The sequence below is a fragment of the Asparagus officinalis genome, chromosome 2 (genome assembly GCF_001876935.1).
Source record: "Asparagus officinalis chromosome 2, Aspof.V1, whole genome shotgun sequence".
In the NCBI taxonomy this organism is placed as follows: Eukaryota; Viridiplantae; Streptophyta; class Magnoliopsida; order Asparagales; family Asparagaceae; genus Asparagus; species Asparagus officinalis.
In genome coordinates, this window is record NC_033795.1 from 83,655,316 (window position 1) to 83,678,935 (window position 23,620).

A 23,620-nucleotide genomic window follows, 5' to 3' on the forward strand; every position below is an offset into this window, starting at 1 on the left:
TACATTTTTTATTGTTTTTGGATATAAAGAAATGCCGAAGTTTTCAACAAGAAGAACTTCACAACAGATGACCTTGTTGCTTATATTCTTCATTCTCTTCATCTCTGGACGTGCCTCTCTATTAAATAAACATTAGTGAAGCTAAATTTTCTTTTGGATGATCCTCACTTTCCACTCCCCTAGAAGAGGATTGATGGAAATGAGGAGGGAGAGGCAAGCTAGTGGCTCGAGGATGGCGTATAGTAGTCCGATGATACCGAGTACTTAAGTTAGCTTCTATTATTATTATTATCATCTTGATCTCTGTAATTTGTTTGTAATTAATACCTTCTTTTGTTGCCCAGGGGCTGCAGGAGAAGTCTAATTTCTACGTGGTTTTCTATTTAGTGGATTGTCAATTAGGTTGTATTGTGCTTGTGATGAGTGGCGACTATCTACTTTCCTCACCCTCACAGAACTCTTCTTGACGTAAGGTCTTCTATAGGCTTAGAAATTTTGTTCTCCTATCGATTGCTTTGTATGTTTCGAAGTTTAATATACATTGGTGCTTTGCTTTATTTTTACCTCAAAAAATAAAGAAGCTAAATTGACAAATCGAAGGCACACACAAGACAATAGTAGACCACAAACCAATGCAAGCCAACCAATCACAGCACAAACACAAGATATACGTGGTTCGGCAATATGCCTACGTCCACGGGGCAAGGAGAGGGAAGCTTTACTATTCAAATCAAAGGGGAGTACAAGTTAGGGTTACAAATCTTACCCAAAACCCTCAAATAAGACCAAAAGATCTCTCAAATAGACTCCAACAATAGAAGCCCTCAAATCTCCCTTTGCTCAGCTCAAAATCGCCCAAACTCTAACCCTAAAAACGAGTTTAGGGTATTTATACAACTCCCAAGCGAAACGGGTCTGGAAACCTGAACCAACTGAAACCCGCTTCGTCGGTCGACCGGGTCGGTCGACCGCGATCAATTCCGGTCGACCGACCCGGTCGACCGACCACCTCCAGCAGAACCCCGAAAGAATCCAGAGAGCCGTCGGTCGACCGGGCCGGTCGACCGCCACCTGTTTTTCCTGATTCTGCTGCTGATGCTGAAATTCCTTCAGCAAGTTATTTAAAGAAGTTATACCAATCAAACACGTTGTGTTGGGACTGACAGGAAAGGCTAGCTGTACAAAACTATCTAGGCTCTTCAGTACCAGAAAAAACTGTTTAAAGAAAACACAAAAGTTGAAAACATAAAGCTGGGTATAGTCTACTAAGCACCAAGGTCCACAGTCTAGATTAACTATGCAGATTAGCATAGTTTAATGGTGATCTATATTCTCTACCAAAAAGTAGAAAGGAATAACAGATGATGATGCTGGCATGGAAACAACTCCTGAAAGTGAGATGCACATATTTTGCAAAATGGGGTTCTTATGAGAATACTCTTCTTAAGTTCAGAAAATGGTCTTCTTCTGGGAAGTTCAAGACAGCTGTAGCTTATGGTAATATTTGTTCCTCATTGCTACTTCACCATGGTATAGAATGGCTTGGAGTTCTCTTAATGTACCAAAGCATGCATTCATATTTTTGTTGATGATTTGAAGGAGACTGCTTACCCAAGACAGACTCATGAAAATGGGGATCATATCAAGTAATTGCTGCTTACTATGTGGATTAGATGTGGAAAGCCATGATCATTTATTCTTTGAATGCATATTTTCTACAGAAGTATGGTCGAATATTATGAATTGGCTGGGGTTTAAACACAGGAGTTGTATGTGGCATCATGCAAAGGTTTACAATCCACTGGAGGAGGAAAAGTTATATCAGTTTGGTGAGGAAGTGTGCTTTGCAGCTTTGGCATCTACGATTCATGCAATTTGAATTGAGAGGAATGCACCATTGCATTCGGTGTATCCAGGAGGAGTACTGAGGCTGTTGTTAAGTCGATTAAGACTTGCTCTCTTGTGGCTGTCTATAATAATCCAGTCCCTATTGAATTTAAATCTGGGTTGACTCTTTGTAATGGTTGTAAGTCTTAAAGTTTCCAAGTTTTATGTTGTTCTGCTCCACATGTTGAGCTAGCTTGGAGTTTATCAGGTTTTGTAGAGTCCTGGGTATGCCTGGGATGAGATTATGTATATAATGCTTACAGATGATGAATAAAAATTGTTCATTTACCTTAAAAAAAATATGATGCTAGCATGTGTTCAGGGTCTCTCTATTTCCGGTAATAGTTCTATTTTTGGAGAAACAAACACACCCAAAAGCATAATTTTTTTGCCTAAAACATTGGAACATCATTTATGCACCATATGTTTCTGAGTATGTTTAACACTTGGCAATAAGTACATCTAGAATCCTAAGGCACCTAAAAGCAGAAAATATTACATACGTTACTTCTACACAAATTTAGGTCAAAAAGTTAAATCTACAAACTGACGGTTTAGCAATGTATCCATTTATAAACATGGATGCTAACATTAAAAATCATGAGAAAGAAAAACAAGATCAGGAGGAGCAACATTTTTGCATTATGTTTCTGCAAATTACATATAAAGGAATTTTAACTAAGAAGACTAGCAGGAACCAAACAAAAGATATGGCCATATGAACCATAAGGTTCAGACGGCACCTAAAAGAAAGAAAGAATGAAAGTTTAGAAGGAAACTCAAAGATGAACAACATTATTTACACATCTTTGTTAGAAACAAATGCTAAAGGAGGCCACAAAAGTTTTATTCCCCTATTAATTGAATAATAATCTAAAAATCACACAATGTTTAATGTTTATGATAATAAATTTTCTGTAGTGTTCAAATCCTATCTAATCTCATGAAATTTATATTGATCATTGTAAGACTGAAAAAACATATACATAAAAACGAAAATGGAAAAAACTGTGGATGCTGAGGCTTGCACTTACATAGTGTTACCCGTATTCCAAAATACAACGCCAAATATAAGTCCAAAAGCAATAGTAAGCAAAAAACGGATGCCGTTGTGTTGCGGATTTCTCCAGTAAGACAGGTGTTGTTTCCAAAGGCATGCCATATATTGAATTCTAAAGCTTTGGGAATGTCTGGTCAGAAAATATAGATCTTTAGGTCCTGGTGCAGCGCTGCTCAACTCTTTGATATGTTTTTGATTCTTTCTGAAAAGAGAGCATGAAGAAGTATAGTTTTTTATTCTTTCCGAAAAGGAAGTATAAAGAGAATCATTGCATTATCGGAAATTGAAAAAATGAAATTTTTGTACATACGCACTTACTTATAAAGGGATGAATTAGCATAAACTTCAGCAAAATCTATACCAAGGCGAGCTTCAACTGAAGGTGAACTAATCTCCAGCGCCCATGTAGCAGGATTGTAACCATCTTTTATCTTGGGTACCCCTGGAATAGCCTGCAACATAGATTTGCAAGTGAATCAACTATTGCACTGGAAGTCTTTCGAGTTGATCCCTGAATTTTCTAGTGCAACTTAATGCATTAAGCATATCATATCATTATTACTGATTAACCATGTACAAGTCTAGCTTCATGTCAGTAATTTATCAATGACAATACAATGAGACTACAGACATCACAAATCATTCTTTTATTTTCCTCTAAATCTGTAGCCTACTTAGTTATCTGCAACTAATGTACCAAATGTTGATTTGATCTGCAGAACCTCAACATCAATTAATCCCAACAACATTACCAGATACCGCATGGATCACTATGAAAAAGAAAAGAAAATTTACAATCAGCTTAGGCTCTAATTCATTAAGGATTATACAATAAATTTTTATGTTGGACGTAGACATCAATTAGTGCTGCCAATTTAATAATTACAAGAAATAACAGTTTGAATTGATTAATCTGGGAAAAGTGAACCACATACGGATGTAAAAGAGGGCAAACCCCATTTAATATGAGTTTTGTCAGCATGATACTATGAACACTCCCTCAGTCTAAACAAGGATAAAGATTTACAGCGGCACTATGAAAAATGTGCAGAATTACGGTTATCAAGCAGAGGATTATCAAAAAAATTGGTACAGAAAACTTCAGTGTTCTTTGGTTGCTGGAAGAATTGAATTCCTTAACAACTGAGATTGCATGATGCATTACCAGATACCACATGGATCACTATGACAAAGAAAAGAAAATTTACAATTAACTTAGGCTCTAAGTCCAGAAGGATGATACAATAATTAATTTTTGTTGGACATAGACATCAATTATTGCTGCCAATTCAACAATGATGAAAAATTACATTCTGAATTGATTAATTTGGAAGAAGTGAACTACTTACAAATGTAGAAGAGGGCAAAACCCATTTAATACAAGTTTTACCCAGATGATGTTATGAACACTTCCTCATTATAAAGGAGGATAAACATTTACAGCAGCAGTATGAAAAATGAGCAGCGTAAGTAATCAAGCAGATAATTATTTTAAAAATTCGTACAGAAAACTTTAGTGTGCTTTGGTTGCTGGAAGAACTGAATTCCTTAACAACTGGGATTGCATGATGCATGGGAATCAAATTGAAAACTCTGACATCTAATCAAGCCTGAACACTTCCAAGACAATGTGAGACATCAAATGATGCTAACCTGGAACTATAATCGTGTTGGCTAATAAACTGTACTACCTCTTCGCTAATGATATCTTCTGAAGCGATGTGTTCTCATATTTCTATCGTTTAGTACTCATACAAGCATGAGCCTGTTATATTACCTTCTCAATATTCCTAATTTCCATCAATGAATGTCTACTCATTTACAGAGAGAACTACAATTCTCCCACCAAATTACAGGCGAGAACTGAATAGAACCAGGTGGAGTGATGTTTGATTATAGTGTGTGATAAGCTAATGACCGCACTTTTATGTACTATTTTACTATACTCTTGCCTCCCACAGGTTCTGTTCTAAACATAAGAGTATATATAGTGTATAATGTATATCTAGAGTAAAACACTCTACACTTATCCTGAAACAGCATTAAATAGGAAAAATGAAATGCCAAATTAGTTAAATTGGGTTTTTCTATATGAAATTCCAAAATTATCACATGTCCAAATTAACACCTTAAATCCTAATTGTTCCAAATTAGAGCCTAAAGTCATTTAAGTCATGCCAAAACCAACTTGTTAATTTCTCCATCTAACAGTCAGGATATACTGGGAAGATCCCTAATTTGGACTAATTAAATAATTAGGGAGTTCACAAGTATATCCATAAACAGGTGAATGTATATACTGAAAAAGATGTGCGCTTTGGACCCAACTTAAATTTTTTTGAGTTGTCGATTTGACAATGGTTAGAATGTAAAAATTTAACCCTCACCATAACTTCGGAGTTTTGGTGTAATTGTTGGCACTTTAAGATGGTATCACGGCAACCCAAGTTCAAATTACATCAGACATGAATATAAACTTGATTTTCTAAAATTTGACACTACTATGTGGAGCAAGGTTTTGGCCCATAAAAAAGGGTGCACAATCTATTGGGGCATGATAGAATATAAAAATATAACCCTCACTATAACTTTGGAGTTTTTGTGTAGTGGCAGGGTCTTTAAAAACAATATTGAAACTTCAGACTTTAATATATAAATATATAATATTTTATGGGTTGATCTTGAAAAGTTCCCAGGACAGACAAGTTTATTTCCTAAGGCCCATAGCATTAACAAAGTATTCTAGAGTTAACCAAGTAAAACATTTAGAAGGGATACTTACTTCAAAATACTTTATAATATCTTCTGACTTGTGGCCAAGAGCTCCTGCATATATGACTTGTCCTCCACGTTTCATCAATAACAGCTGAAACCAGAGTGAATCAAGTTAAGTACTGCTTACGTATAGGACAAAAGTAAAACATGACAGTACTCTAGCATAGTAAGAAAATCATAGCATACCTCATCAAAAGATTCAAAAATGTCAATACTTGGTTGATGTATCGTGCAAATAACAGTTCTCCCTGTATTGACTGTATTCCTCACTGTTCTCATAATAATTGCTGCTGCTCTAGCATCAAGTCCAGTTGTAGGTTCATCCATGAAAATAATGGATGGATTTGCAACTAACTCGACAGCGATTGTTAACCTCTTTCGCTGTTCTGTCGACAAACCATATACACCTGGAAGTCCCACCAATGCATTCTTTAAGGGATTAAGCTCGATGAGATCCATAACCTCATCAACAAACATCTGCGTTCAAAATATAACTATATTATTCATAACCTAGGGGAAGGGCTTCCATTGAAGGACAGCATCAATTGCCACTTACAGACTGCAAAAATAAGGTTTTAAGGAACCAAAACAGGTGACTTTGTCAAAGATTAAATTGAAACTAAAGAGTAAAAATCAAATGTAGGTCAATTTATTACTTTGGTTTCAATCTAGACATCTAACTTACTACTTTGCTATTTCGGAGTCATATTGGTCGCATCAACTGAATCATAAGTGTGTTATTGGTTTTGGAATTCATGCAGCAAAAACTCCATGCTACAACTACACTACGGTAACAATGCTAAAGGGAATTAGAAAATGGGAAATAAATCACAATAAAGAATACATTGAGTAATTATTGCTCAGACAAAGAGAGTTTTCAATTTAATCCACAAGTGACCAAATGATAATGGCATGATACAAGGAAACCTATTAAAAACATTTCTATAACAACTCTATTTAGATTTTGTGCAGCAAAAACGTTACCGCTATCATGAAACACAATCACAGTGAAGTACCTTTCGGACATAAAAATTGACATCAGGACCAAGACGAAGCCAAGCTGAGTAAATCAGGGATTCATGAACAGTTACATTTGGGGAATGGATATCATTTTGTTCACAGTAACCGCTAACTCTAGCAAATGTTTCCTGGCTTTTAGGGTAACCAGAAATGTTAATCGTCCCTTCAGTATATCCTGTAGTTTTTCTCCCAGCAAGGACATCCATTAAGGTAGTCTTTCCAGCACCACTAACACCAACTAATGCTGTGAGGACGCCTGGCATGAAGGTGCCACTTACATCATGTAGTAACTGAAGACGGCTTTCTTCAATTCCCCGGGATTTCATTTCCTGAGAAGAGTTATTGCCATTTATTAACCTTAAAATTATTATGTCATCAAAAAGTAGAACTGACGTGTCACTAAGACCAAACAACTTTATTATACTATCTGTTAATACAGTATTATCCAAGAAATCTTAGTTATTAAATATTGAAGGAAAAAATTTGGTTAGGGGTTACACCATATGAATACACATTTTGGAATAAGTGTTAAAAAAATGCGGAAAAAGCCAAAAGTTATCTCCTTGACAGTTGACATTGAGGACATCATACTGACAGAAATAAATTAAGCTCATAAAGTTACAATACCAACATTTAAGCATAACTTATCTTGAAGAAAAATATAAAATTATGTTCTGGAAAGAAATGATAGCAAAAAAAAAAAAAAAGGTTTTTGGCTTCAGTCCAAAAAAGGACGTAATGAGAAATACTTCCTATCCATATTCAACAACAGTTGACGGCAATGTTGCAGTTTAATCATCAACAATAATGTCTTCTTATATCTTAGTTAGAATACAAAAAACCAAGTAAAATTCAATGGGCACCTTAAATTTAGAAAAAAGAAAAAATTCTACAGAATTTTAGACTATAAACTTCGTTTAGGCATTTAAAATTCAGAACTCGCCACCATGCCATGATCCATTTATCTAACTAGCAAAGAAAATCTTTTCTGGAACTCCATTGAAACTTCATGAATCTTCTTTAGAGAGCTTACTCACCTTAGGCATCTCTACGTAGTAGTTGACATGGTCGAAAGAGAGAGAAAGGGGCTGAAAAGTTAATGGCATTTCTCGCAGTGCACAGGAAATAACACCAACAGACTCAGATGTGTTGTTTACTGGATCTCCGGCTAATTGAATACCTGTGGTGATGAGAAGATTAAGCCTTCTTTCACATATTACCAAAGGCCTTGAATAATTCTAGACAAGCACATCCACATTTTCCTCTCTCTAAAGTTATCTATATAAGTAAGGTCCATAGTGGGTAAATGCAGTTATCCAGATGCAAATTGCATTAAAAAAACATCCTTTGTGAAAAGTAAATCCATGGGAAATAAGCCAAGTGACCTCCATAACCAATATGTAAATGTCACCGAGCTCAATCCATGAATCACATGTTCTTTAGAATAAAAAAGGTAATGAAGAAATAGGGAGGCGTTGATCTAGTTTTCCCCTTGGAATTGAGCTTAATTCAACCATAACCAGCTTTTAAAGTGCAAAGTAGGTGCCCCCCACCCCTAACTAGCCCCCCTAACCCAAAAAAAGTCAGACAAATAGCAAATCAAAACATCTCTAGTAATTTTGACGGTAATTTGCAACTGCAATCTCACAATTGGCCCACAACTTTATCATAATCAAGCTAGTAAATAGCACAACATGCAAAATTCCCAGTCCACTAAAAGTACAAAAATCAGCTTACCCTTACCAAAAGTCTGAATATATCCCAAAAGTGGTGGATAAATCATAACGCTAAGCAGTCCTCTAAAGTGTGTGATATCTCTGTGTATGTATGTGTTCATGCATGCATAATATTGTATATCAGCGTGCGTGCTTATGAGTGGTGCGGCGTGCAAGATTGCAAGGAGGGGGTATATTGTTGCAGGTGGAGTCCAAGGTTTTTTTTTTTTTTGGTTGTTGTCGGGGGGGGGGGGGGGGGTCAGAGAAATATACAAGTCAAAGTATACAAATGTCGAGCCTTTTGACATTTATAGTGTTAGGTTATGGATAAATAAGGCCAGTCAAAGTTTGTGAACTTAATATTACAGGTTTTTAAATTGGCGCCAATGTTCCATTCTTTGCAGACAAGTCTCATTGAACACATTTATTTGCAAGATAGGGCCACCGAGATTCGTAGAAAAACATTTATATGCAAGATAGAGCAGATGCGAAGAGGGATAAAGACAGTGATAAAGACTGTAGAAGTAGTTTCTGATCTCATACCTCGAAACAGATGTGCAACAGATGTTGTACTCATTTCCGACATTTTAGATTGCATATGTTCAGTAGATGATGATCCCTCGGGCTCTTCTCTATTACCATTTATCACCGTTCGGAAACTTCCAAAAGCTGCAATACCCATGTAGCGTGCATATCAAATACAGGAACTTCAGTAAAAATCCAAGAAAAAGGATGATACTGAAGTGATAGCTTACGATTTAGATAAGTCAATGCAGCAATAGAACAGACATTGAAAAATAAAGAAAATCCGGCGAGTGCTCCTATAGATATCCAATACCAATATTCTTTCACCTGCATGCCTCTTGATTTAAGAAATGCTTTCCCAACTGTGGATGCATTTATGGTTGTGTCATTATTTACCTGTGACACAGAAAAAACTGAACCCGCGTTATTTCAGATATTGGATCCAACGAAAGAAGCTTTTATAGCTCCAGTTATATCTAGAGATGTTTAAGATCCAGGAGAGCAGACAATTTTATAAAATATCATAATAATGTGATGAGATTCCTTACAATGCTCCATCTGTTATCAAGGAATTCATTGATTGATATAGCATTCTGAGCATACGTTATTGGAGAAATCCAGTAGCCCCATGTCAACCATGAAAGGAGGTTGTCTGTAGGTAGAGAAGAAGCATAAGAATTCTAGATATGAACACACTAGAGCTCAGTAACTAATACAGGCATTGAAGTTTCAATAGAAGATAAACTTAGAAGCAATGAACAAAAAAAGCGGAAATAGAAGAATGAATAATTATTATGCCATTTCGAGTACTATAAAAGCCAAGGCACAAGCAAATATCATTATTGATTAACATCAGAGGGAAGCTCACTCCCACATGAACATAGAAGAACATAGCAACTAAAAGAAACTAATAACCTTTGGAAATTAGGAATCCTCCCAGTACAAACATTAATAGACAGACGCATCTTCCAATTGTGCTGGCAATAACAGGAGTTCTTCCAACTGTAGCAAGGAGACGAAATAGAGCAAGAGCCATCTGATGTATAAAGAAGTATGCCAAGAACTGCGCAAAGAACCTGATCATGTTTGTAATACAATCCTCTAAAGGTCAGTGTTGGCCATATATCTTGACATTAGGCATTTGAAACAAAAATAAACAATAAAAGAAAGAAAGATATCCATATTGGTAAGTTTCATTTCCCAAACTAGTAAATATCAACGCAGTAAGAAAATCAATAGTTTCAAGTTTTTCAGTGTTTATTATAGAATAATGGAGCTTTACCGGTTGGCAGCTGGAGCAAATCCAATCCCATAATAGGTGATAGACACCCATATTCCTGATTCAAGTACTGATAGAGGGATCCTGAGGATCCACATTGATAATCCAAAAGCCCATGGAGGATAGAAATAGTAGTCTCGTTGCTTATAGAAGACTGGAAGCCTACGAACAGTCATTTGAAGCTCAGCCATTCCATTAAACATCATATTTACCAAACTGAAAAATAAAGCACTTAAGTACTTTCCTCCATCGGCAATTGTCTCATGATACATCTGAGTCCTCAGAAACAAAATCATAGTTATCACTGACATAATTGCTATTTGAGTAGTTTTAAATATGTAGAGAAAAGAATTCCGTTTAATCAGTAACCATTCCCTTGAAAAACAGGCTCTAAACAGTTTCCATCTAGATGTTCCATACTTCACATCTGCCAGTGCAGCAGGATGTGTACAACATTTATCATATGGAATTCTAAGATCTTCCCTAAGCTGTTCCCCAGTAGTGAAAGAGCTGAAATTCTGTACAATCTCTGGCACTGAAATGTATCTGTAAGGTTCTGTCTTGTTAAACCAGTATTGTTCTTGGTCCTTCTTCGAAGTTACCTCTTGAAGGAAGTCAGCAACATCTTTCCTTTCAGGACATTTAAAACCTATACCCTCAAAAAACTCCAAGATTCTATCACGAGGGCCTTGATAGACAATTTGACCCTCCGACAGTAGGATAATGTCATCAAAAAGATTAAAAGTCTCAGGTGAAGGTTGAAGTAGAGAGAGAATCATAGTACAATCCATCACATGAACCATCTGTCTCAGGAATTTCACAATCTGAAAGGTAGTGGAACTGTCTAGTCCAGTTGATATCTCATCCATGAATAATACTTTGGCAGGTCCAACCAGCATCTCACCTGAAGCCAGAACAAGAACAAAGGAACTTGCATCATTGCCATGTAAGAGTTTTTTCGTTAAATGGATTAGATATGGAACAAGATCATAGTCAGAAAGAAAGTTTTGCAAGAGAATTGATCAAGTACAACTGTCAACCTTGATTTCAACTGTCAGTATCCATGAAGCCAAATGACTTGACAGTCCAAAAATATTAAACTGAATTGTGGAAAACATAAGTGTAATATGCTTGAAAGCTATATAAAATTACAAAATATACTTTAAAGCTATATAAAATTACAATATAAGTGTTAGATATTACTGGTATTTAGATTTAGGAGATATTATGAGATATTATTGCGATATCATGAGATGTGATTGGATATGATATACTTATTTTGTAATATCCTCCTAATCTCTATTTATGAGAGGTTAGGATTAGGTGAATAATAACTTTGCCTTCTCTCATTCTCTAGATGGTACCAGAACTACTCGATCCTAGCAATTTCTCCCATCTTTCTATATCTCGAGGCTATCGAGGGGGTTTTGCATAACCTTCTTGCTCCCCTCGATGGTTACAACATCTTCTGCGGCTTCGACAACTTCTTTGATTTCTACATCATTTGTTCACTAAATCTTTATCGAAAACCTCAAAAAAAGGGGTGGCACTATTCATCATGGTATCGTTCATTGATGAACAGTAACCCTCACTTCATCATGAATAGTATCACTCTTCCTTATCTCACACTAGTTAGATGCAAAAGTATGTAGTTGATTCTAACATTGCTTCTATTAGCTAACCCGCCTAGGGTTTCTCTCCACTGGCTAACTTGCCTAGGGTTTCTATTGGCTGACCCGCTAAGGTTTCTCTCTATCGGCTGACCTCTCTAGGGTTTCTACTGGCTGTTACCATGCTTTTCTGATTGCTGACATCTTTAAGTATTTCCAACAAAGATGACATTGTCAAAGCTCTTGTAACTAGTTGTTTTATTTTGATTTGTAACAAGCTGGACATATATAGTAATAGATGCTCCAGCTTGAGGGGAAGTGTTTGATATTAATGGTATTTAGATATAGAAAATATTATGAGATTGGATATGATTTTATTTAATACATGCTTTGTAATATCCTCCTAATCTCTATTTAAGAGTGGTTAGGGTTAGATGAATAATAACTTCACCTTCTCTCATTCTCTACAATAAGGACAAACTTATTTCCCAGCAATGAGAAATAAGAATGGTAGACAAATATAATTAGGCAAAAAATGATTTCATTCCCAAATGAATTACATGAAAGTGCACTTTTATTTCCTTTCCAATGTTCTCTTTGGAATAAAAGATTAGATGTTAAAATAACTAGATATCTATACGTGTGAAAGGCAGTTCAAGCACGAATATGCCACCAGGAATGTGAATTTGAATGCTCGATTAAAAGTGAAATGAGTAACTTTGAACACCACTATCTCATGTGCATAAACACATTTTGTTTAAAAAATTACCTTGCCGTAGTCTTTATACTTCTTTAGAAATAAGAAACCATAAAATTTTTGCTAAATCCTATTATGGCAAAACGTACTTTATCAACCGGTCCAAGGGTGAAACCTAAGTTCTGGTCCTGGTTGCTGCCCATGAACAGCCTTTGTTAGATGAAAACATCAGTTTGTTAGCCAACTACACAATTTAAAATAAAACTATGGAATATTTGCACGGGTTAAGGCCTAAGTTCCTAGATGCAATACGCTACGCTTACCAATAGTCACACGCTTCTTCTGCCCTCCAGAAATGCCTCTTAGCATTTCATTTCCAACAATAGTATCTGCACAGATATCCAGACCAAGGATCTGTTCCACAAACTTGATGGGTTAACTTTACAAATTTGACTGGTATATCAACTATTTTTCTTTTTATGAGCTAGAGGAACATACCTTCAGAACATAATCTGTGACTAAATTAGTATGCTGACCTTCCAGTGATGTCACTTTCATGAAAGCATCAATTTCAGGATCTGGTTTAATTCCTGCAGCCTTTTCCCGTCTTAGAAGTTCCAATAGCATATCATAATTGGTCCCAACCCCTAAACAGCACCCTGAAAAATCCAGTGTCTCTCTAACAGTCATCTCAGCATTATGAAGATCATGTTGGCTAATATAAACTGAGGTCCTCTCAGGAATGAATTCTGGAAACTCATGGCCACAATAAGTAATTTTACCAGACACCTGAAAGTGACATCAATGTGAAAAAAGTCAATCAAGTGAAGTACCTAAATAGATGCATGCAGATACAAGAAATACATTTAATGGCTAGAATAAGTGATTTTAATGACGTACTCCAAGCTTCTTATTTAATCTTCCTGCAAGAGCAAGCAAGAGAGTTGTTTTCCCTGATCCTGGGGGTCCAAGAAGCAACGTCATCCTGGGAAAAAGATTTTGAGTAATAACAAAATGTAAATGTCTAAAACTTAACTTATGATTCAATAACAACCATTCATTCAACAGTTACCAAGTTAGAAGTATCCCAAGCCTCCTATGGCGTGTGAGCGTGACTGATGAATTCTTAATCACTACCTACTATGTCAAACTAAGAAGCTAAAGAATCTGCTGATATACACAAAGCGGTCTTTGGTAAAACTGTCAGTATATCAGCTTGACATTTCTAATGTGTTTCTTGCTCGATTAACATATATTATCAGTCAGCAGACTTCAAATAACGTATTGACATTTCTACGCCATGTTTTCTTGTCTACAAACATTATAATTAATAGCATTGTCATCGCTCTTCATGCCCTAAATCACATCCCTCATACCCACAACATGCAAATACACAACACGCACCCGCACACGGACACACACCAAACTTTGGATCCATCACTCAGGTATATCAAGTGTATACATCATAAAGTTTCAATAACCGAGCAAATGGGACAACTAAATCTATCGGCAACAGCTTTTGAACCACATGGTTTCAGTTCTCCCTTTCTCTCCTATGGGAACTTCTTTCTATGTAAGTCTAAAATCCAATCTTGATACATTCATAAGGATCTCCGTTCTCCACAATATTCATGAATGAAATGCAAGTGGCTTGGAGACATCAGCAGGACGAAATGAAATAGTTTATCATTCACAAAACAAATTCGACTACCGGCTAAACTTTCAATTTACATGATTCCTGATCCACATATTTTTAGGTGGAGATCCTTAAGATAGTGCTGCTAAAGCTGCAGTAAGGTGATTGGGGTATAAAATATCCAAATAATTTAATTCTTTTCCAACCTTATGTTAAACATCAAGGGAGGAGTATTCATTGAACAAAAGATCCATTCTCTAGGTTTTTTCTTTTCTTTTGAGGGAACAATTCTCATTCTCTTCTAGTTAACAAGCCTTTGATCAAAAGGTTGATATTAAAAAAAATATGATGCAGAGCCCTAAGCAGTAATTTATAGGCACACTAGTGTTGGGAATCTAACGCCGAAATCCCTAATGCAACAGAAACGCAGAATAGAAAAAGTACATCAAGATTTACGAGGTTCGGCAACTGCCTACGTCCTCGGGAGCCACACAGTCAATTTCTTATTAATCAAACAAGAAATTACAAATCAAGAGCAAATCCCAAAACTGAGATTTCTCAAATGAACACTGTAGCTACAGTGTTAATAATTAAAGGGAATAAACCCCTTTCAAATCTCACTTGAGAATAAAGAATATCCCACTATAAAACCCCTCTTTAATTCTCTCTCTCTCTCTCTTATTAAATCTCCCCTCAAACACTGTTGAAAGCTGGAGATTAATCAAAAATCGCTGCTGCGATTTTAGGGCAGTCCGCCGCCGCCAGAGAGGAAATCAGAAGAAGGGGAAAAGCTCAGCACACCTAGGGCATCGGGAAAGGGGGGTTTTTATAGGCGAAGCGTTGACAGGCTGGCGACAGCCTGTCGTCAGCCACGCCGAGAGTAGGAGCGCCAAGACGCGGACGTCGGAACGCCAAGAACGTGGACGTCGGAGCTCTGAGACGCGGGGGTCGGTAACGCCATATTCGAGCTCGCTTGCTCGAGCTCCATCTCGAACTGAGCCTGAAGTTCGCCGTCGACATCCACGTTCATCTGCGCGGTTCCTCAAGCTCGCCGGAGCTTCGTCGCCGACAGGAGGTTAGTATCCACTCCCAAATTAACAATCTCCCACTTGGAGACCAAACCGACGACAACAGGCTATCTCATCAAGCTCCTCTCCTGTGTGGCTCCGCCCTCATCATCTATGCATGAAGGCCAACTGAAGTTGCACACAACTCCAGTTTCTGAACAGTCACCGTCTTTGTTAACATAACTGCTGGATTCTTACTTCCTGGAATCTTTTCCAGTTTTAACACGTCATCTTCCAACAGGGATCTGATAAAGTGGTACCGAAGCGCAATATGCTTCGTTCTAGAATGAAATGCTGAATTCTTCGCCAATTGTATCGCACTCTGGCTATCACTGTACAAAACATTCTTCTCCTGTTTGAATCTCAACTCTGTCAACAAACCCTGAAGCCATATCATCTCTTTACTGGCTTCAGTCACTGCAACATACTCAGCTTTCTCTGTCAACAAACCCTGAAGCCATATCATCTCTTTACTGGCTTCAGTCACTGCAACATACTCAGCTTTTGTAGTAGATAGGGTAACAATCTTCTGTACCTGTGACATCCAACTAACAGCTGTAGTTCCAACGGTAAATACATAGTCGGTGGTGCTTCTTCGGTGATCGACTTTACCGCCGAAGTCTGCATCTACGTACCCTTGCACTTCTACCTCTCCCTTACCAAAGTACAAACACTTCTGTGTGATGCCTCGTAGATATCTCAGAATCCACTTGACCGCTTTCCAATGAGCTTTTCCTGGATTCGACATAAACCGGCTGACCACTCGCACTACATGGCTAATATCTGGTCTCGTACAGACCATTGCGTACATCAAACTTCCGATGGCTGAGGCGTAAGGAACCTGAGCCATACTCTCTTTCTCTTCTTCTGACTGAGGAGACTGATCCTTCGATAGACGAAAATGGCTGGCCAAGGGTGTGCTCACAGGCTTGGCGTCGCCCATGTTGAATCTCTGCAAAACACGGTTGATGTACTCCGTCTGAGATAACTGCAAGAGACCTCTCTTTTTATCTCTCGTGATTTGCATTCTAAGGATCTTTTTTGCTGGACCCAAGTCCTTCATGTCAAACTCCATTGACAGCTGCTGCTTTAAACTCTTGATATCCTTCATATCTGCTCCTGCAACCAACATATCATCAACATACAGCAGTAGGATGATATAACTGGACTGATATCTTTTGAAGTAGCAACAGTGGTCGGCGTTGCACTTCTGAAAAACCTTCCTTGTGCATGAAGCCGTCAAACTTTCTGTACCATTGTCTTGGGGCTTGTTTCAGGCCATACAAGCTCTTCTTGAGTCTGCACACCAGGTTCTTCTTCTTTTCTTCTGAGAAACCTTCTGGCTGGTGCATGTATATCTCCTCTTCTAGATCTCCGTGAAGAAACGACGTCTTCACGTCTAACTGCTCGAGATGAAGATCTTCAATTGCTACAATACTCATCACGGTCCTGATAGTATTTAGCTTTACCACTGGAGCGAAAATATCGGTGTAGTCAATTCCTTCCTTCTGCTGGAAACCTTTGACAACCAGTCGGGCTTTATATCTTCTGGAACCATCCTGCTCCTCTTTCACCCGGTACACCTATTTGTTGTGGAGTGCCTTCTTGCCCGTGGGCAACTCAGCTAGTTCCCACGTCTGGTTTGAGATAAGGGACTTCATCTCATCTTTCATGACAAGCTCCTACTTGCTCGTATCTCCACACTGACAAGCTTCATCATAGCTTTCAGGCTCCCCACCATCTGTCAGCAACAGATAGTTCATATATCTCCTGTTGGGTACAGGAGGACGAGAAGATCTTCTCAAAATCGGAGCTGGTGCGTCGGGCTCTTGCGCACCATCTTGTCCAACAGGCTCTTCTGGCTGAGGACCTTCTGCATTGGGTTCTTCCGAGAGGTTACTCGGGACATCATCTGCATCTATAAATATTGACTCGTTCTCTGAGTCATCTGTCTTGTGCATGTCCTTATACATCACATTCTCGTTGAATATCACATCTCTACTGCGGATCACTTTCTTGTTTTCGTTGTCCCAAATGCGGTAGCCGAACTCATCTTCACCATAGCCGATGAAAGTGCATTTCTTTGACTTGGGATCAAGCTTATTCCTGCCTTGATCACTAATATACACGTAAGCTACACAACCGAAAACTTTAAGATGTGAGAGTTTTACCTCCTTTCCGCACAATTCCTCCTCTGGTATTCTGTGCTCCAATGGAACCGATGGATCTCGGTTGATCAAGTAAGCTGCTGTGTTGACCGCTTCTGCCCAGAACTGCTTCGGTAGGCCTGACTGTACTCGAATGCTTCTGGCTCTCTCTGTCAACGTTCGGTTCATCCGCTCAGCTACACCATTTTGCTGAGGCGTGCCGGGTACGGTTCTCTCCATTCTGATCCCGTGCTCATAGCAGAACTTCTTGAATCCGGTGTCTTCATATTCACCGCCATTGTCGGTCCTGAGCTTTTTTATTCTCAGACCGGTCTCATTCTCGACCATAGCTTTCCATCTCCTGAAAGCATCAAATACTTCTGACTTATGCTTCAGAAAGTAGACCCACACTTTCCGAGAGTGATCATCGATAAAAGTCACGAAGTAGTGTTTTCCACCAATGAACGCGATGGTTGTTGGTCCCCACACATCTGAGTGAACAAGCTCTAGCTTCTCTTTCCTGGGGGTTCTGCCACTTGTCTGAAAGCTGACTCTCTTCTGCTTTCCGAGTATGCATTCTTCACACATATCCATCTCCACTGAATGCAGTCCTGGGAGTTTTCCCTTTGTATGCATGATTTTCATCCCCTTCTCACTCATATGACCGAGTCTCTGGTGCCACAGCTTTGAAGTTTCATTGTCTGCTGCAACTGAGATCAAACAACGTGCACCTGCTGTCATATATAGGGTACCAGTCTTCCTGCCTCGGACAATTGTCATTGCGTCTTTTGAGATCTTCCAATCATCTCCATGGAAAGTCGTGATATATCCTTCGCCAGCTAACTGACCTACGGATATTAAGTTCTTTCTCAGGTCGGGAATATGCCTGACATCCTTCAGCTCCCATACTGACCCGTTCAACTTAATTTTCACCACGTCTTTGCCCACAATAGCACATGGTTGATCATCACCAAGATATACGTATCCAAGATTTCCGGGGGTATACTTCTCGAAGAATTCTTTCTGAGAGGTAGCATGGAACGACGCTCCTAAATCTAACACCCAAGATTCCTTCTTGCTCTCCAAAGAGCATATCAATGTGTCGTCTCCTCCTGAAGTGGAAGTAACATTCACCTCTGCCTTCGCCTCCTTCTCTTTCTGTGCACTCTTGCACTGATTCTTGTAATGCTCGGTCTTTCCATAATTCCAACACTCGATAGCCTTCAAGCTGTTGCTTGGATTTCTTGACTTGGATCTCCTGTCCTTTGATCTACCCCTGAAGTTTGATTTGCCTCGTCCGTTCCCTCTGGTTGAATTTCTACCTCTTGACTCTGTATGCAATACTGAAGAGGTTGTAACTTCACCCGTCTCTCTCCGTCGGATCTCCTCATTGAGAACCAAACCACGAACGTCGTCGAACTTCAACTTTTTGTTTCCAGACGAGCTACTCACTGTCGTGACTGTAGCGTTCCAACTCTCTGGTAGGGAAGACAACAGTATCAACGCCCGAACTTCCTCATCAAACTCAATCTCAACTGAACTCAATTGGGTTGTAACCGTATTAAGTTCATTGAGGTGTTGTGCTACTGACGCGCCTTCCGCCATTTTCAGATTGAATAACCGCCGCATCAAATGAACTTTGTTCGCGGCTGATGGCTTCTCATACATGTTTGAGAGTGCTGCCATAAGACCCGCCGTGGTCTTCTCCTTCGCTATGTTGAACGCAACATTGCGAGTCAACGTCAATCTGATAACTCCAATGGCTTGTCTATCTAGAAGGTTCCACTCATCTGCCTTCATAGAATCTGGCTTCTTCCCCGATAGTGGTTGATACAGATTTTTCTGATACAGATAATCCTCTATCTGTATTTTCCAGAATCCGAAATCTGTTCCATCAAATTTCTCAAGTCTCATTTTTCCTTCATCTGCGGCCATGGCTCCCATTTGAATCTGACTTTCTCTAGATCGTTTCACGCTCTGATACCAGTTGTTGGGAATCTAACGCCGAAATCCCTAATGCAACAGAAACACAGAATAGAAAAAGTACACCAAGATTTACGAGGTTCGACAACTACCTACGTCCTCGGGAGCCACAGAGTCAATTTCTTATTAATCAAACAAGAAATTACAAATCAAGAGCAAATCCCAAAACTGAGATTTCTCAAATGAACACTGTAGCTACAGTGTTAATAATTAAAGGGAATAAACCCCTTTCAAATCTCACTTGAGAATAAAGAATATCCCACTATAAAACCCCTCTTTAATTCTCTCTCTCTCTCTTCTTAAATCTCTCCTCAAACACTGTTGAAAGCTGGAGATTAATCAAAAATCGCTGCTGTGATTTTAGGGCAGTCCGCCGCCGCCAGAGAGGAAATCGGAAGAAGGGGAAAAGCTCAGCACACCTAGGGCATCGGGAAAGGGGGGGTTTTATAGGCGAAGCGTTGACAGGCTGGCGACAGCCTGTCCACTTGGACGCGAGAGTGGGAGCGCCAAGACGCGGACGTCGGAGCGCCAAGAACGCGGACGTCGGAGCTCTGAGACGCGGGGGTCGGTAACGCCATATTCAAGCTCGCTTGCTCGAGCTCCATCTCGAACTGAGCCTGGAGTTCGCCGTCGACACCCACGTTCATCTGCGCGGTTCCTCAAGCTCGTCGGAGCTTCGTCGCCGACAGGAGGTTGGTATCCACCCCCAAATTAACAACTAGAGTATCCAATCATAAATTTTACAGCTTAGGTTAGGTGAAAATGCTGGAAAAAGATGCTATGAAAAATCATGAGAAAAGAGAGTTTTTTCAGTTAAATACCTTGATGGCCTCACAATTCCGCTTACACTAGAAAGTATTTTCACAGTCCTTTTCTTAGATGTGGAAAGCCTGAGTATTCCCTGCAGAACAGCATAGGAAATAAGAATGGAAATTCTCTGTTTAACCTTTGTCATATGGTGATAATTCTACTTAAGAAATAAGCATGAAGATTTTTGGCATCCATAAATAACAGGCTTAATGTAACAGTTATGCTATTACTTTAGATTTAAAGGAGAAAAGTGCTGACGAAAGCTAAAAATTATATTGACAATTCTGATGTAAGGTGTAAAATAAAAGGATTAATAACCTTCATTAATATTTGTAGCTTTTAATTTTTTTACAAGGAAATTTACTATCTATTGGAAAGTGCTGAAGTGCATGGCTACACAAGTAATAATGGCCCGTGTCTGGTAATAGTATTAGTTTTTTTTTGGCATACATTTCACCTAGGGATTTCTTTTGATGAGACATGGGTCTTATTCTTATGCAATACTGTATCTTCTTCATATGGTGGAACACTGCACATTCAAAACCATCTTTTGTGAAGAATTTTTTTCCCTGACTGTTGTGCATTGTTGCTTCCCATAAAAGGGAGAAAAAAAAAGAAAATGTCATTCAACAGAGAAAACAGCTTTTCTTCCAATCTGTTATATTTGTCCAGCAAGTTTTAAAAAAGAAAAACGATTTCCTTTAGCTGGAAACCTTGTTTAATTCCCAGGTTCATAAGCTCCACTAATTTCTTCTAGTGGCACTAAAATTCAAAAGGAAGTTTACCGCGTAAAGTTGCAAACATTCATTAGTTTTCAATAAAGAGAAATATAATTAAAGCACAGGGAGTTTATGGGTACATATCTAGTGAAAAAGATATGGAGAACAGTTAGGAGTATTACCTCTACTGTATTCAAGGTGGCATTCACAAGAGTGGGAAGCGCCCTACTTTCCACATAAGCATCTCCCTCCACTGACAACTTCTCGAATCGTACCTCTACAGTTGGAAGCTCAATCCCAACCCTGTTCAAATTATTTCAAAGTACAGTTAAACATTTGTTCATGATCATAGCATGCAGTCATAAAATTTCTCTGCCTCCGTCAAATTGTTTCTCGCGAATTTTTTTTAGACCCATTCCTTTGACCTTGATTTCACACTAGCCTTTTGAGAAAAAGATTTTATCCAGATCCCCAGATCAAAATGAAATTGTCTGTCTCCGATGATACTTAAATGTAGACACAGATGCGTACACAAAACATTTAATGAGAGATGCCTTTGCGTAGTCATCAATGATAAGGGAGAGAACATAAAGGGGCTTCATGATGATGACGATGATGATGATGATTAGTAGTAGTAGTAGTAGTACTACTGCTACTATTACCACTACATTCTCTTCTACCTCTTCTAGCTACAAACCACAATCTCTATAATCCTAAATCCAGTATGTTTAGCCCCCTCTCAAACTCCTCATATTCACGAACAAGCTAGGGCATTTTCATCCTAAATGAAAGGACATCCAAGGTATGCCTTTGTAACTCATTTATTTGCAACTAAACCAAATTTCTTTAGACCTTTAGGATCCAGACGAAAACAACTTTGAGCAAATGGACAAGTGCAAGACACAATCAAACAAGGGGTCTAAGCCCATTTTTACCCATTATTTGTCAATGTCAGTTTCTCATCTAGATGTTCAAGGAAATCTGTATTATAGTTAGTTTACAAATATTTCAAATGAATCCTAAATACTTAGGAATTTTTTGGCCGACAATGTCTGTAGATTATTCATGTTTTGTTTCTGCTAATGATAGAAGAAATAACAAAAGTCCCTTTTTGGTTAGCTCAAAATTTTTGTCCAACAATCTCATAAGAAAACTTACTGTATATTTCCGAAATTGTAAGAATATTATATCAAAATACTCATGAATATTTCCTATCACGAGGAATAAAATCTTAGCAACTGAATTTCAGTAAACGGTAGTACAAAATAAAAAGGGGGACGCATTGATCCGAGCCCTCCTAACTTTGAATTTTATAGGAATATTGGCAACGAACCCTCGTAAAAAATACCAAAAAATTGAAAGGAAGAACTATACCCATCGATCCGAGCCCTAAGTCTCCTCAACAACCTCCCATTATCCTCCTCCACTGCCCTCAACACGCTGTCAATCAGAATCCTTCTATTCAACGATCCCAATCTCTCGAAATCAACCTCCACCGCCCTCTCCTCCTGCAGCAAAACCCCCCTCCTCGCCCTCGAGTACGTCGGAAGCTTCTCGATCGCCGCCCATTTCAGCTCCTCCTCGTCGTCGCAGCCCCCGTCGCCGACTCCATCGTCGTCGATTCTCCTCCCAAACGAACCAGCCGTCTCGGGTTCGCCGAGCGCGTCATGGATCCCGAACGAGGCCCAGGATCGTAGCCTGGAGGGTGGACGGTCCATTGGAGGGGGTTAGGGTTTCTAGGGTTTGAGATCGAAGAAGACATCTTGGGGTTTTGGGGGTTTCTTCTTTTAAAGGGGGAGAGGGCGCGGCTTTGGATTCTTGTTTTGAGAATGAGACTCCATTTTTTTTAATAATCGTTCGGAGATTTTAAAGACTCCATTTTTTTTTTTTTGAAAAAGGAAATTAAAGGCTCTAATTTTGACGTTTGTTGTTTGATGCGCGGGAAATTCTAGCAGTTTGTTTGTTGGGTCTTTTTCGTATTATTCCCTTGCATGTTTGATAATTTGAAATTAGCCTCTCAAGTAGTCAAAATTGCTGTTAGGTCCCTCATATTTAAGTTATTGTGAAATTATTCCTTTAAATCATTGAAATTTCTATCGGACCACCATATTTCAATGATTGAGATACTAATTTCAAATATGAAAGAGTTAAGAGATTAAAAAGAACCTTGTATCTTATTATAGTTGCTTGTTACTTTAGAAATACTTCCTTCGCCATGCAATTAAGATATATGTTGGTATTGATATTGATATTAAGATAGTAACAGAAAATATGGATTTTATTTTTGGACAATTTTTTGTTTTAGACCTCTTTAGAAACTTATTTGCAAAAAACGACATATTTTCAAAATACTTACCAAATTCGACCTAATTTCAGTCAACTGGTTGAAACTGGATCGAATTTGGCGAAAAAACTTAAAAAACTTCACGGGACTTGAAGTCCCGTGAAGTTTAAGGACTCATAGCCAACTTTGATTAGGAGCCTCAAACCTTCACGGGACTGGAAGTCCCGTGAAGTTATAAGCTTCAGGTTGTTTTCGTTGATGACGGAGAAATGAGATGAGATCTGAATTCCTTGTCCTCCATCGTAATCACTCTCAACCCATGGCGACTCTCTCCCCCAAATCCCTCCTCCTCCTCTTAATCGCCATCCTCACGCTCTCCCCGGTCCCCTCCTATTCTCGATCCGTT

General features: G+C 38.7%; 1 protein-coding gene across 1 annotated transcript in view; it reads right to left on the reverse strand.

Moving 5' to 3' along the window:
* The window catches only part of LOC109831919 (pleiotropic drug resistance protein 2-like), a 43,409-nt gene extending 20,697 nt beyond the window's left edge, over positions 1 to 22,712 (reverse strand). Inside the window, exons 1-17 of the mRNA XM_020399395.1 lie at positions 22,305 to 22,712; positions 21,113 to 21,233; positions 20,223 to 20,302; positions 13,469 to 13,553; positions 13,067 to 13,357; positions 12,892 to 12,982; positions 10,265 to 11,165; positions 9,898 to 10,058; positions 9,531 to 9,634; positions 9,213 to 9,378; positions 9,001 to 9,126; positions 7,780 to 7,922; positions 6,739 to 7,071; positions 5,909 to 6,199; positions 5,730 to 5,813; positions 3,266 to 3,399; positions 2,922 to 3,149 (exon numbers count right to left, since the gene is read on the reverse strand). Coding sequence (XP_020254984.1) covers positions 2,922 to 3,149; positions 3,266 to 3,399; positions 5,730 to 5,813; positions 5,909 to 6,199; positions 6,739 to 7,071; positions 7,780 to 7,922; positions 9,001 to 9,126; positions 9,213 to 9,378; positions 9,531 to 9,634; positions 9,898 to 10,058; positions 10,265 to 11,165; positions 12,892 to 12,982; positions 13,067 to 13,357; positions 13,469 to 13,553; positions 20,223 to 20,302; positions 21,113 to 21,233; positions 22,305 to 22,648 — 3,683 coding nt within the window. The 5' untranslated portion in view covers positions 22,649 to 22,712. The remainder of the gene's footprint in view (positions 1 to 2,921; positions 3,150 to 3,265; positions 3,400 to 5,729; positions 5,814 to 5,908; positions 6,200 to 6,738; positions 7,072 to 7,779; positions 7,923 to 9,000; positions 9,127 to 9,212; positions 9,379 to 9,530; positions 9,635 to 9,897; positions 10,059 to 10,264; positions 11,166 to 12,891; positions 12,983 to 13,066; positions 13,358 to 13,468; positions 13,554 to 20,222; positions 20,303 to 21,112; positions 21,234 to 22,304) is intronic.